The 13,432-nt window shown below is 53.0% G+C and overlaps 1 protein-coding gene across 6 annotated transcripts in view; it reads right to left on the reverse strand.

Moving 5' to 3' along the window:
- LOC116953628 (transcription factor 12-like) overlaps positions 1–13,432 on the reverse strand; it is a 275,417-nt gene that overhangs the window by 102,105 nt on the left and 159,880 nt on the right. For all 6 annotated transcript variants that reach the window (XM_032973997.2, XM_032973998.2, XM_032973999.2 and 3 more), the window contains exon 7: positions 2,025–2,175. In XM_032973997.2, the coding sequence (XP_032829888.2) occupies positions 2,025–2,175 (151 nt within the window). The remainder of the gene's footprint in view (positions 1–2,024; positions 2,176–13,432) is intronic.

Here is a 13,432-nt window from a genome sequence, read left to right on the forward strand (position 1 = left end):
CGTACGTTGCAAACCATGATGATCATTAGAATAAAGCCAATCAACTCAGGCGAGTCGCCATCGAAAAGCAAGTTTCCTTAAGTCTTGGCTTACATACACTATTTGGCTGCTATACATTCCACAGAATATGCCACTTCGTGGAGCGATCATTTGTGGTGGCCAGATCACTTCTGTAAAAGCGCTAAATAGCTCAGTGGGTCCTTATCTGGTAAAATAAAAAAAACTGTTTAGTTTATATGTCGATGGCACAACCCCAGTTCTGGTCTCATTAAGGTCACAATGGCCCTGTGTTCTTATGGCCTCATCAGCATCATCACCGCCATCATCACGATCCATTCCTTGACATCGCGGCCTCACACAAAGTGAAGAATGTGTCCCGAAGCGCCAATAAATGTGCTATGTAGCTCATTCTTTAACGTCCCCTGTGAAGCAAAACGCGAAGTGGGATATATTTTTTTGTTTACGGTTAACACCCTCGCAGTATTAACCAGGGCGGCCGCTGGCTTCGAACTTGCAAACCTCTGCAACAAGCGGCGATCGCGCCGTTCGCTACCAATACCGTCCTGGGCCAGCTGGAACAGGCCAAAGAGATGGGGGACACCATTGGTTTGAATTAGCATCGAATTCGATTTAATTTCAGTGAGAGACTGGGTTTCCAACCTCAAATCTCAAAACTGCCGGCTTACTTCTCCCGGCTTCTACGAAAGTATTAGACATTGACTTTTTTGGCGCTGACTTTATCAATGGTAATAAGTTAGCTGAGAATGTCTGCACAAGTTATAAACCAGCTAACCGATTAACTAAACATTGCATTAACAGCTCCGTCTCCCCTTCCCCCTTTGCTGGGAATTCCTTTAACTTTGTTAAACAAAACAAAAAAGCAGGCCCTGTTTGTCACCTAAGCCAGCTGTGTCAGAGCCAATACAATTCCATTTAAAAAGGCCATCCCATTTTTTAATTAAAAAAAATTATTCTGGGGGGAAAAACGACACCCTTTCGCACGTTCACGTGAATTAGGGATAGGGACGGTTGGCCACGTACGGCGCGAAAGAAGTTCAACATACACGCGTACAACGAGGAAGGATGACGTTTAGAAAAGGAAGGAAAAAAAACCCGGATGCATTTGAGAAGGAGGCGGTGGAGAAGAATGGGGACGAGTGAGCTGGCGGAATGAGCGGAGAAACCCAGAGGGGGCTAGCACGGCTGAACGGAGCACGGGGCGGACCGACCGACTCGGGAGGCGAGTGGGGAGAGAGGCGATGCGATACGGGCGGGAGACGGCGTCCTTCACTGGAGATTCAGCTGCAGAACGGGTGGAGAGTGCAGAGTGCATCCCGCACGGGCAACGTGGAAGGGAGAGGAGGAAAGCGATCGGCCGGTGTGGGTGGGGTTTGGGTGGGGTGTGACGAGCAGCAGCGGACGACCGCACGAGACACGCTGTGGAGGTAGCCAACGGCAGACAGCATCGCTCCCGGTGCATGTCCGGTACACGTTGAACTTCTTTCGCACCGCACGTAGCCAACCGTAGCGAATCGGAGGTGCGGGCGAAGGGCGACACAAACCGAACACAAAAACTGTTCTAAAGGGATGCATTTTGGTGAGCACGACACTCGGGGTGCCGCTGTGGTGAGATGTGATCTCCCTTGCCTGGTATGCAGGAGGTCGTGGGTTCAACCCCTACAATGCCGCATGTATATTTTTGGAGTTTGCGTGTCTCTCTCCCCATGGTCGTGTGGATTCTTCTCCGGGTCCACCCGGTTTTTACCTCCGCATTTAGATTCGAAAAGCGTTTTAGAGTATTTGCCTGCTGTACATTTCCACGCAATAAGCCGCTTCATTGGGTGATAATTTGGTTCTGTATGCATGCGTGCTGAACTTCTTTCGCATCGTAGGTAGCCAACCGTAGCCAACTGTGACAATGACGTCGATGATGATGATGATGACGACGACGACAACGATTCGGTAAACCGAACGAGTGAGGAGGTGGAAGGGGAGCGGTGAGGACAGTGAGGTCGCTGCTTTACCGGCGGGGGAAGGCTCCGGTAGCGGCCGGCGACGCGGATTCCCCGCCCCGTAGGACTGGTAGTACGGAGAGGCCGGCTTGGCGGGAGGGGACAGGGCTCCCCCCGGGCTCTGCAGCGCCAGCTCGGGGGGCAGCAGGGGGGGCTGCTGCTGCTGCAAGGGCACAGGGGAGAGGGGGAGTGGAGGGAGCAGAAACACACAGGTACATTTAACAGCCGAATGAGCACACAAACACACGAGTGGGGTCTCTCCCTGTTTCCGACCAATCCAGCCAAGCCGCGGGGGCTACATGGTGGCCAAGAGGGGGCAGTGCAATAATTTACATCCATTGTTGTACCGTACTTCGGTGCTCCCCGCTATCTACCCTCCAAGCCCTTCACGAACAACCAACCCACACCCTGAAGGCTCGCGCGGCCCGGGCGGAGGCCCTCATCCAGCAGCGGATCGACAGAGGGGGGTTGTACGCGCGCAACGAAGCGTTGGCCCTGCGCACGACGGCTCGGCGGGAAGCGCGCCGAGCTCTACCGAGGTCAAGAAGGAACCCCAAGCGGAGGTCACGACCTTTAATTTATCCTTTCCCATCTCGCATTGTTAGTTCCGTAAGACCTACCCAGCCCACCTCCTCCTCCCACAGCGGCCTTGGCACACCCAGGCTGGCATGGCCCCACTACCTCAGGGCGGTTTTCGCCCTTCCTCCTCCTCCGCTGATGGCGACGGAGACTTTACAAAATTTTTATCTACACGGCGGCTTCGCTGAGCTATCGCTTGCGGTGGCCAGGTCGCTGCTGGGAAAGAAGCCGACAGCTCAGTGGGCTTTACCTGGTAAGATTTTTAAAAACATTTGTTCAGTTTTTATTTATATTAATTTGTTTACCTTTCCTATATTTTGCACTCGTTTCGTCTTTTTGTATTGTTTGGTGTTGTAACGGTCTTACCCGCCCCGACTGGACATAAATACACATTCTGATTCTGATGATCTCCTACTGCTGCTCAACAGAATGATTTGGTCTACGCCTTCCTTAGAGTTTGTTAATAACATTCACGCACTCGATGCTTGTGACCGCAACACTGGCACAGCGTACAGCCAAGTTGTTACCGTATTCTCCGGATTGTAAGGAGCACTTTCCACCTCCCTTATATTCTCAAGTAAAAGTTGGGGGTGATGTGTGAAATAATGTGCGGGCGCGCGTGTGCAGAGATCAGATTGGGGTTAACGTAACTGACACTGGACAAAAGAAAGCCCGGGGTGCACGTCTCACTATCCAGAGAATACGGTAACTTGTATTGTGTAGGGGATATTGGGATGCATCATTTCGGGGGCGGTATTGATCACAGCCTCAAACAAATCTAGGGGGGCTAGAGTCAGGCACCACAACAACCGCCACTGGCCACTAAGTGGTGGTGATGTCACCGCGGTGCTTGTGCCAGGGTAAGTGCACTTTAAGGCCACGTGAAGCGTCGAACGCCCGCTAGCAGGAGGTCACGGGACAGACCCAGGCTTCACAAAGATAAAAGACAAAGATCCCTCATATAGCCTTAACAGACTGTAGGGGCAAGTGCTGTTAGCGAGCACCTATAAAGGCTGGCACGGCACACGAGGGGGTGGGTGGCCAACACCACGCCCGGCCGCCTTTGTCTCCCTAGTGGCGATGTTTATACATATCGCACCAGGTACTCATTTGAGGCTGAGTCGACCTAGGGGAGGCCCGGGACCAGTCCAGATAATCGTCACTCGTGGTTGTTGGCCGTGAGCGGGAATCGAACTCGGGTCGCCGGGTTCATAGCACAGCGCGCTAACCGCCACTCCACCGCTCCCCACAAACACACACACAGCAGGAACTACAGCTCGGGCTGACAGGCAGCCCTCTGTTCTGACAACCACCACTCTCCTGCATCATACAATTCCCCACAGCTCATTTAGGCCCCCCCATCTCACCCCGCCACCTCACCCCCCTCCCCACCAGCTCACCCCCCCTCACCCCCCACCATCTCCGGCCCTCATCTCCCTAAACCCATTGAGAGCCTTCCCCACCTAAACTGCTGGACTGGGTCATTTGGCTCAGACGGGAATTAATGGATTTATCGTGAGAAACAAGGCCACCGTCTCAAACGAGATCTGCAGACAATGCTCAGGCGGTAATTTGTTTCTTCAGCTTCTCCTCGTGGCGCCGTTTCAACGGGGCTGCAGCTGCTGCTGGCGCTGGGGCCGGCGCGGGATGGGTAGCGTGTGCGGTGCGCGCACCGCACCGGCACGAGCGCCAACGCCGCAGCATTGAGGAGAGTCGGCAAACTCCCGTGGCCACTGCTCCCGTGAACCCCACTCGTTGATTCCTCCACCCATGTTGAGGAGTCTGTCTCTCGCAGACGCTCGACGACTCGTCTTATCAACCACCATCTACACCGGGTTCAAACACCACACTCTGTTCAACTACCAACATCACAATATGTTCAACCACCACCTACACTGTTAAACCACCACACTGTGTTCAACTACCACCACACTGTGTACAACAATGACCACCACACTGTGTACAACCACTACACTGTGCTCAACTACCACCACCAACATCACAATATGTTCAACCACCACCTACACTGTTAAAACACCACCACACTGTGTTCAACCACCACACTGTGTTCAACTACCACCACACTGTGTACAACTACTACCACCACCACCACCACAGTGTTCAACTACCACCACACTGTGTACAACTACCACCACCACCACCACACTGTGTTCAACTACCACCACAGTGTACAACTACGACCACCACACTGTGTACAACCACTACACTGTGCACAACTACCACCACCAACATCACAATATGTTCAACCATCACCTACACTGTTAAACCACCACCACCACCACCACACTGTGTTCAACCACCACACTCCAGGTCACATCACTTGTCTTGCTGCTTATTCCCCCTTGCACACTGCTCAACTTTGGAATTCCAACCCATCGTCTCATTTCCCAAGACTCTTACAATAATAGCCTTGCTCAATTTAAGAAACGTGCCAGCTATTATCTCTTACAACTTTGATGAGGAATTCCCTCTTTGCCTCCGTGGCTCAACTCCAGTACCACAATTAACGTATTCTCCGGATTACAAGATCCACTTTGTCCCTTTGTATTTTAAAGCAAATGTCGGGGGGTCGTCTCATAAACTGGTCAACGTGTCTGTGCGTGTGACCAGACTGCTTCCCACCTGGCACTGGGCACACATTTTAGGTACATCTTACTTTCCGGAGTGTCTTATAATCCGGAGAATGCGGGACTGATTAAACACTGCCATGAAGGATTATGGGTAAAACAAGAAAAGGCAGGCTTATATATATTTTTAATAGGCCTGACTCTCCTGATGAGACTTGGAAAGTCGAAACCGGTCCCGAGTATGTTTGCTTAAACAAAAACGCCGCTGGAATCTGCGAAGCTTGATAGGATGATGGATTTAGTCTTCATTGATTTCTCAGCATAACAACGAGATATGGTGGTAACAACATACGAACATCGTCAAGTGCCGACTACCACACCTCCGATTGGCTACGTACGGCGCGAAAGAAATTCAACATACACACGTGCTGCGCATTAACATTCGAGGCTAAAGCTGTCGCGATGAAATCACTTCACGTGCAGTCGCTAAGTGGATTATCCAAACGCGGGATTGAGAGGTGGCGGCGGCGGCAGTGGCTCGGGGAGGCTTTCAAGCAGCAGCAGCAGCGGACTGAACATGGCTCAGGGCGGCGATGACACGGTACGAAGGACCTTGAGCCCGTCCCGCGCAGGACGGTCTGTCGTGACCAGCTCCTCTGCAAGAAGCGGATTGATTTGCGTTCATCGAGCAACGCTTCACCTGAGCACTGCACTGTGGGCCTGTGCCATCCCTAAGGAGGGCCTGTCATGGGCGACCTGTCAGAACTTTTTATTATTTTTATTGCTATTGAATGAAAGCGAGCGGTTATTAATCAACTTTGCGGGAAGAACAAGGTTAACCTCTGAGTCACGCACGGAAGCCAAAACACGAGATGGAAGCACATTTTAATGCTAAGGGTTTTTACTGTAGAGTTATTTTAACTAATTACACATGTTAAAACCGACTTCCGTTAACGCATGCATGAATTATCTTATGAAATTAATGTAGGACTTTATTTTTTTTAAGATCATAGTGATGTGTAATCTTAAAACAATCTTCAATTATGTTTTGAATTAATTAGGTTCTTGGTCGAGTTTTGGATTTGAGGTGACTCCCACAGAAAAGCTAAACATAGATAATAATAGATAAAATATGAATGTACGAAATGTGATAATTCATGTTTTAATGCCAGTGTTAAAATGTTTGAATGCCAGTGTTAAAGTAAACTAAATAACCCTACGTGTCCTAACTTTTGGGGCACCCTGTACAACTGGGCGACAAATGCACTAGTTCAGTTGCAACAACACTCGTACAGGTTCTAGCCTCACCTCACAGAACTCACCGGACATACTTCAGGAATACAAATTTAAAATCGTCGAACCGCCAATGGCCTTTGCAAGGCGTCTCCGTCACCGCGTCAAACGCGCCATCAAATAAGACAGCCCCACGGGCCAACGGCGGGCCTCCCTGCTCATCGGTCACCACAATATGACGGCGACGCGTCGTGCCGAGCGGTGGACACGTTGTTCACCGCAAGCGTCGTGACCCTCACAACCGCCCCACCCCACCGTATCACCTCTGCAACTTTAGCGTTTCGAGGATTCACACATTCGCCCTTTGCACAATCACCAACGAGCCATCAATTTTTTCGGCCGCAGCCATTAACGAAGCAGTGGAGCCGATCCCCAAACCCCCCAGCCCGAGCACAAAGACCAACGGGCAAGGCAAGGGATGCCCCTTGTCGGCACGGCGAGGGGAGTGCCCGTAGCGCCGCGGCCGCAAGCTCAGCACCCACGCCAAGGCAAGGCCAGCACCGCTCGCACGCCGAGCCACCGCCACGGTGAGACGTTAACTACCTCGCCTGGCATGCAGGAGGTCGTGGGTTCGATTCAGACCCTGACGCCTGCTGCATATTTGGAATGTTCGGATGCCTCTCTCCCACGTAGAAAATGCATAGTGGAGGGGAAAACCGGAGGACCCGGAGAAAAATCCACGCGACCACAGAGAGACACGAGCAGAGTCCAAATATACACGCGTCAGAGTCGCCATCGAATCCACGACCTCCTGCCAACCAGGCGAGGCAGCCAACATCTCGCTACAGTGGCGCCATTAACCAATTTCCCCCCCGGACTGCAACGGCATAAGAGGCGTCCATGAAAGGTGCCACGAGCAAGAGGCGCGACAACTGCCGCTCGTCGCCGGCTGCGGCGATGCCACACCTCACTCCCGCGCTGCTACACGCTACTCCCGGCACGGGCGGAATTGGCGATGCGGGGGCGCCCAGCCATGCGCAGGGCACCGTCACCCTGCGCGCGAGGAATCCCGAGTCCGGCGAGCGTCGACGACGGCTCTCGCCGGATTGGCCGACGGCGCCCTCGGCAGCCGGAACGCTCAATCTGACATGGGACAGCCGTGGGAATGGGTCAGCCTGGCTATAGACCGCAGGGTCGTCTGGCTACGGTCCAGAATAAGAGTTGTGCGGATGAGGCATAATCTCTACACACACACACAATCTCTTATAAAAGCTAGCAACAAAGATCCCCGGTAAAGCCTTAGCAGACTGTAGGAGCAAGTGCTGTTAATGAGCACCTATGAAGGCTGGTACTGCACATGAAGGTGGGTGGCCAGTATAACACCCGGCCGCCTTTGTCTCCCCAGTAGTGATGTTTACACAGCGCACCAGGTACTCATTTGAGGCTGAGTCGACCTAGGAGAGGCCCAGGACCTGTTCAAATAATCATCACCGGTGTTGGCTGTGAGCGGGAATCGAATTCGGCTCGCAGAGTTCGTAGCGCAGCGTGTTAACCGCTACACTACCGCTCTAAAAGCTAGTACACACACGGTCACACGCAGACGATTGTGTAAGCTAGTAAAAACAAAGATCCCCTGTATAGCATTGCAGACCGTTGGGCCAAGTGCTGTTAGCGAGCACCTATTAAGGCCAGCACAGTGCACAAGGGGGTGTGTGTTGTGGCCAGCACCACTCCGGCTGCCTTTGACTCCCCAGTGTTAATATTTGCACACCGCACCAGGTACAGGCTGAGTCGACCTAGGGGAGGCACAGGACCGGTTCATTTGTTCGTAACCGATGTTAGCCATGAGCGGAAATGTAACTCGGACAGCTGGGTTCGTAGCGCGGTACGCTAACCACTAGACTACCCCTTCCCCACGTAAGAGGGCACACACAGTCAAACACAGGCAAAAGCGTGCCAGCGTGCCCGCGTGCCCTAGCGTGACCCTTAACCTACGAAGCTCTCTGCCATCCTCCCAACCACCCTTGCCACCGCCGCATCTCCGCGATCCCGTCTCTGCCCACACCCCGGTGAAGGGGAGACGCCACGCACAGACACTCGTGTGTGCGTGCGTGCCCAGCTAAATATCTCCGCAAATCCAACAATGGCAGGCGTCCTCCCAACTCTCACCCACCACATCTCGACCCACCCACCCCCACCACCACCATCCCCCCCTTACCCCCCTGAGCAACACCGCACGCACCCACACACACGCACAAACACCCACGCACGCACCCACCCCGGTCCCTCAGCCTCAGTAAACACTGCTTTTGGCTGCTGCCTGCCTGGGATGATTAATAGCCCGTTCAATCACGGGGTTCAAGGTCGTGCCTTGCGTTAGTGGGTGCGCGTGTGTGCTCGCGCGTGCACGTGCGTTGAGCCGCGTGTGTGTGCGCTGTCTCCTGAGTACGGCCCGGCTTTGTGGACGAGTCGGTCGGGAAGTCCGGGGGGGGGGGGGGGGTGGGGGAGGGGGGCAAGGGGAGGGGAGGGGGCAAATGAGAGCAAAGCCGGGAAGAGTAGGGGTGGATCAGAACGTCACAACAACAGTACAATAACACGATAGGGGTACAACGTACAGGAAAGGTAAGCAAATGACGAATAAATTAATACAAATGGCACTAAAAACTATTTTATTTTACGAGCACCAAGCGTGAGTGCACAGCACTGGGCAGCCAGCAGCCTGGGTTCAGACTGCTGACCGTTCACATCGCTAGAGACAGATTTATTTGATTCGCACCCGGCTCTCCTCTTCCACGTGTTCTGGCTCGGTAAACCGAGTAGACGGTTGGAGTCCGGCCCATATTGAAACTGGGAATCGCAAGTGCGGTGGTGGCGGTGGTGGTGGTAGTAGTAGCCGGCGGCGGTGGTGGTGGTGGTGTGGCTCGCACACCGTGCACTACGATCTAGGTGACCCGGGTTCGATCCTGCGCCATGCACTAACGCAGTCTCAGTTAGAATACAAGGGTAATGACTGTAGAGTCAACAACCTACGGTGTGAGTGGACTAATGGCCACGGGAGGTAATGACAGGGGAGTCAGCCTGCAGTGCGTGGCTATGGGAATGATCGAGAATGGGAGCGTGGCCAGGTGACGGAAGAGGACGGTGGAGTCTGCTGGTACAGCGAGTGGTCTAGAACCAGCGAGAAGGTTCGGGAATGGGGGCGTGGCATCAGACCGTAAATAAGGGAGATGCGCGGTAGACTCGGGGCTGTTGCAGTGGGGGTCTCCGCCTGTTCGTGTGTGAGCAGGTGGCTCCTCAATAAAAGAATCATCTCAAGACAAGTGCGTCGAAGTCGTCTTTACACGAGCATGTTCTGAGCCTCCCCCTCGAGGTCGACTCGTCCGTCCTTTAATGAGTATTTGGTGCCGTGTGATCACCAACAAATGGAGGAACGAAGTTGAACGCGTAGGTTTCCGTGACCAATGTTATTCATGAATATAAATGCGTCGTTAACCCACCACCACCCGACACAGCAAGCCAGTAAGGTTTGTCACGTAAACAAAACGTGCCAATTACTTACTACTTCAGCACACCGGTGTGTTCCAGAGTAAATCCACAACATTTACAATTTGAGTGCCGTGACATTTCGCTGGTGATTAGAACAAGCAGCTTCATCAGGCGATTTGCCAGAATTTATCGTGGAGAGACACAGGTGGCCACGTCATTGCGTGCCGTGCCGGCCCGGGAAGATGCTCGCTGGCCGCGTGTGTGCGGAGAGCGGTGGGGCAGCGGTTAACGCGCCAGACTATGAACCCGACGACTCGAGTCCGGATTCCCGCTCACGGCCAACACGTCATGATTATCTGAACCGGTCCTGGGCCTCCCCTAGGTTGACTCCTCCTTAAAAATGAGTACCTGGTGCCGTGTGTGAACATCGTCGTGTGCCGTGCCAGCCTTCATAGGTGTTCGATGACAGCACTTGCCCCAACAGTTTGTTAAGGCTACACGGGGGTCTTTATCTTTGTGTGTTTAAGCATGGGTGTGTACAAACGTTACGTGCGCGCGCGTTGTGTGTACGCGCACGCATCCACGGAGGCAGCTGTGTTTGCGTGGCGATGGCAGTATGCGTGCGTACACACGCACGTCACATCTATCAGCGACGCCCGGCACGTAATTACTCAACGTCGTAAAAATTACATCTGAGCTTTTCGTGTACACGTGTGTACTTCATATTTGAATACATACAATTTTTTGCTGCAGCTAAAATGTGCTTACAAGTCGGCCCAGTTGCTTAACAAGATCGCAACAGTGCTTTGCAGAAGGCATATGGTCCAATGCTCAGAGCAGCTATTTGATGGCTCCCTCCGGATAGGATGCGCATGCCTCCCTCTCGTCATTATCGATCACACAGACGTGGCTCCTTTGTTTCACTTTATTTTGAGACAATTCCACTGGAAAGAACCCACGAAGATGCTCACATCTGCTTTTACCGCGTAATTAACCTCCCCATTCACAGAGGGCGTCTTGTGGGTTGTTGTTTTTTTTTAGAATCGGCCAGTTCGGGGGGGGGGGGGGGGGGGTAGGGGCGGCCGTGGTGGTGGGGGGGGATCTTTGATCAGAGCGAAGGAGTGTGGCACCGAAAGAACCCTCGCTGGATTTTCCCAGCTGGAACAACTGCGACTGACGCTCTTTGAGCACAAGTGATCGACCACCAGATCGGCAGCGGGCACAGAAACCTCGCGACTGAATTGAACCGTGACAAGTGACATACACGCACACGCGCGTGCGTGCGTGCACGCCTCGAAAGGATGACTCTACCCGCTAAAACAAAGAGCTCCTCTGTTGTGCCTTCCAACTGTCGTGGATGACGGCCTCCTCACACCGTGCCCGTCACGGTGGTTGTCTGACCGCACTTCGCCACGCTGGTCAGTGTTGGCTGGTTGAACAGGTGGCCCAGGACCGGTTCGGATATCAATCACCAACTGACGCCAGACATAGCCAGGAATCGAATTCAGGTTACCGGCTGACGAGGCGGTGCGCAAACCAACGCGCAACTGGTTCCTCCCCTTACCCGGGGTATCAATCAGCTGCTTGGAAGAAAGGCCTCCACACAGATTGAAAAACGAATTTCTATAGAACTGCTGTTTGCATTCAATGTGTTGCCCTTCCCCTGCCACCTCCAATGAGCCGCGGATGGCTATGTGCAGTGTGAAAGGAGTTCAGCATACGCACGCACATGCACCTGAGGTTGTGTATCCTGAGCATGTTCGATGCGAGGTTGGCATTTCATGAGGAAAAAACGTTAAAAGTCACAGTAAAGCGTGCAGCAATAGCACGCTCTAGCAGTGTCTGCGTTGATATTAAAAAAGTACGGGAACGACAGCATCATGCCATCACTACACTGCTGAAATAGCAAGGCTGACTAGATATTGTTTTAAATGTCTTCTTTTTACCATATTCTCCAAAATATACAAAGCACTCCCACCCACCCCGTATATTAAAATAAAAGTTGGGGGTGAAACATTCCAGAGAATACAGTGTTCCTGAAGACACGTTTCAATATAGTTGTTTGGAATCATCTTCCGGAAGACGGTAAGGCCCACTGAGCTATACGGCTCTTTTTCAGAAGCGACCAGGCCACAAATGGTAGCTCAACGGAGTGGTTCATCCCATGTAAAGTCTTCGCAGCCAAACATTCTATACGCGCGTTTCTAAATGTGGACGGACAAACCGGAGGACCCGGAGGAAAATCCACGCGACCACGGGTAGAACATGCACATTCCAAATACAAAGGCATCAGGGTCGGGATCGAATCTACGGCGTCCTGTATACCAGGCGAGGTCGTCAAGATCTCGCCACAGTGGCGCGCCTGGTTCGGTTGTCCACCCAGGGACAGAAGACACCGCCGTCCGTTCAGAATCATCCTCCGGAAGTCTCTCCTCAGGTTCGAGCGCCACGTTCATTATTATCACACGTGGAAGACGGCTCCCCGTAGCACCTCATTCTCCCTATTATAAAACACACACTTTTTCCAAACAAACCCAAAGCTTGAGGTGAGCCATACTTGCCAGAGCAACTGTGTTACAACCCGGAGAATACGGTTACTATAAAATTTACAACGCCAGTTTCACGATTTACAAGTAACGTGAACCTACTGTATGCATGACGAAGTTAAGTCCGGCGAGGTGGAGGCAAGATGTTAATTACCTCGCTTGGTATACAGGAGGTCGTAGGCTCGACCCCGATGCCTGTATATTTGGAGTTTGCATAGTCTCTCTCGCTGTGGTCGTGTGGAATTTTTCTCCGGATCCTCCGGTTTTTACCCTCCGCATTTAGAGTCAATGTGTAATAAGCCAGCTCAGCGGGCCCTACCTTGTAAATTATTTTTCTTCAAATAGTATAGTTTTGAGTCTGGTGTGGTGGGGGCCGCCCCCCCCCCCCCCCCACCGCTGGAAAGCGGACCTGCGGCTCTCGCAGGGGGGGCAGCACAAGCGAGGGACGGCCTCCGACGGCGTCAGAGCCGCCCCCCCCCCTCTTGCGCGCACCAAGCTGTCGCGAGTCCCGGCAGGGCACGGTGCGCGCCGCACCGATCGGAACGCTGCACGTCCGAATCCCAGTTGGGGTTGGTTGGTTGACTAAGCCCATCGTCCCTCTGCGCTCAATAAAATGTGCACCGCTTTGCGGGCAAGTCGACGGCAGTTGTCCCATAGAGAAAGCCACAAGCGCCGCAGGGTTGTTTTGTGTACTGTTTGTCGTTGTAACGTTCTGACCCGCCCCTACTGGACATCTGTGAAAAAGAGCTTTACAGCTCATTGGATTCCTCCAGTACAAATAAATATTCTGATTGATACTCCCCACTGATTCTGAGCGATGCATGACCACCCAGGGACACATGACACCACACCAGCCGTTCAGAATCATCTTCCACAAGTCCTCTCTCCCCATGACGATGTGGCCTCTTCACCACTGGCTTAGGGCTGCAGACAGGAGCTGACCACCGCATCAACGCTCATTTTAGCAGCAAATCACTTTTGTGGGGGG

This window comes from Petromyzon marinus, chromosome 52 (assembly GCF_048934315.1).
Source record: "Petromyzon marinus isolate PM22_M1 ecotype Great Lakes invasive population chromosome 52, UKy_Petmar_22M1.pri1.0, whole genome shotgun sequence".
NCBI lineage: Eukaryota > Metazoa > Chordata > Hyperoartia > Petromyzontiformes > Petromyzontidae > Petromyzon > Petromyzon marinus.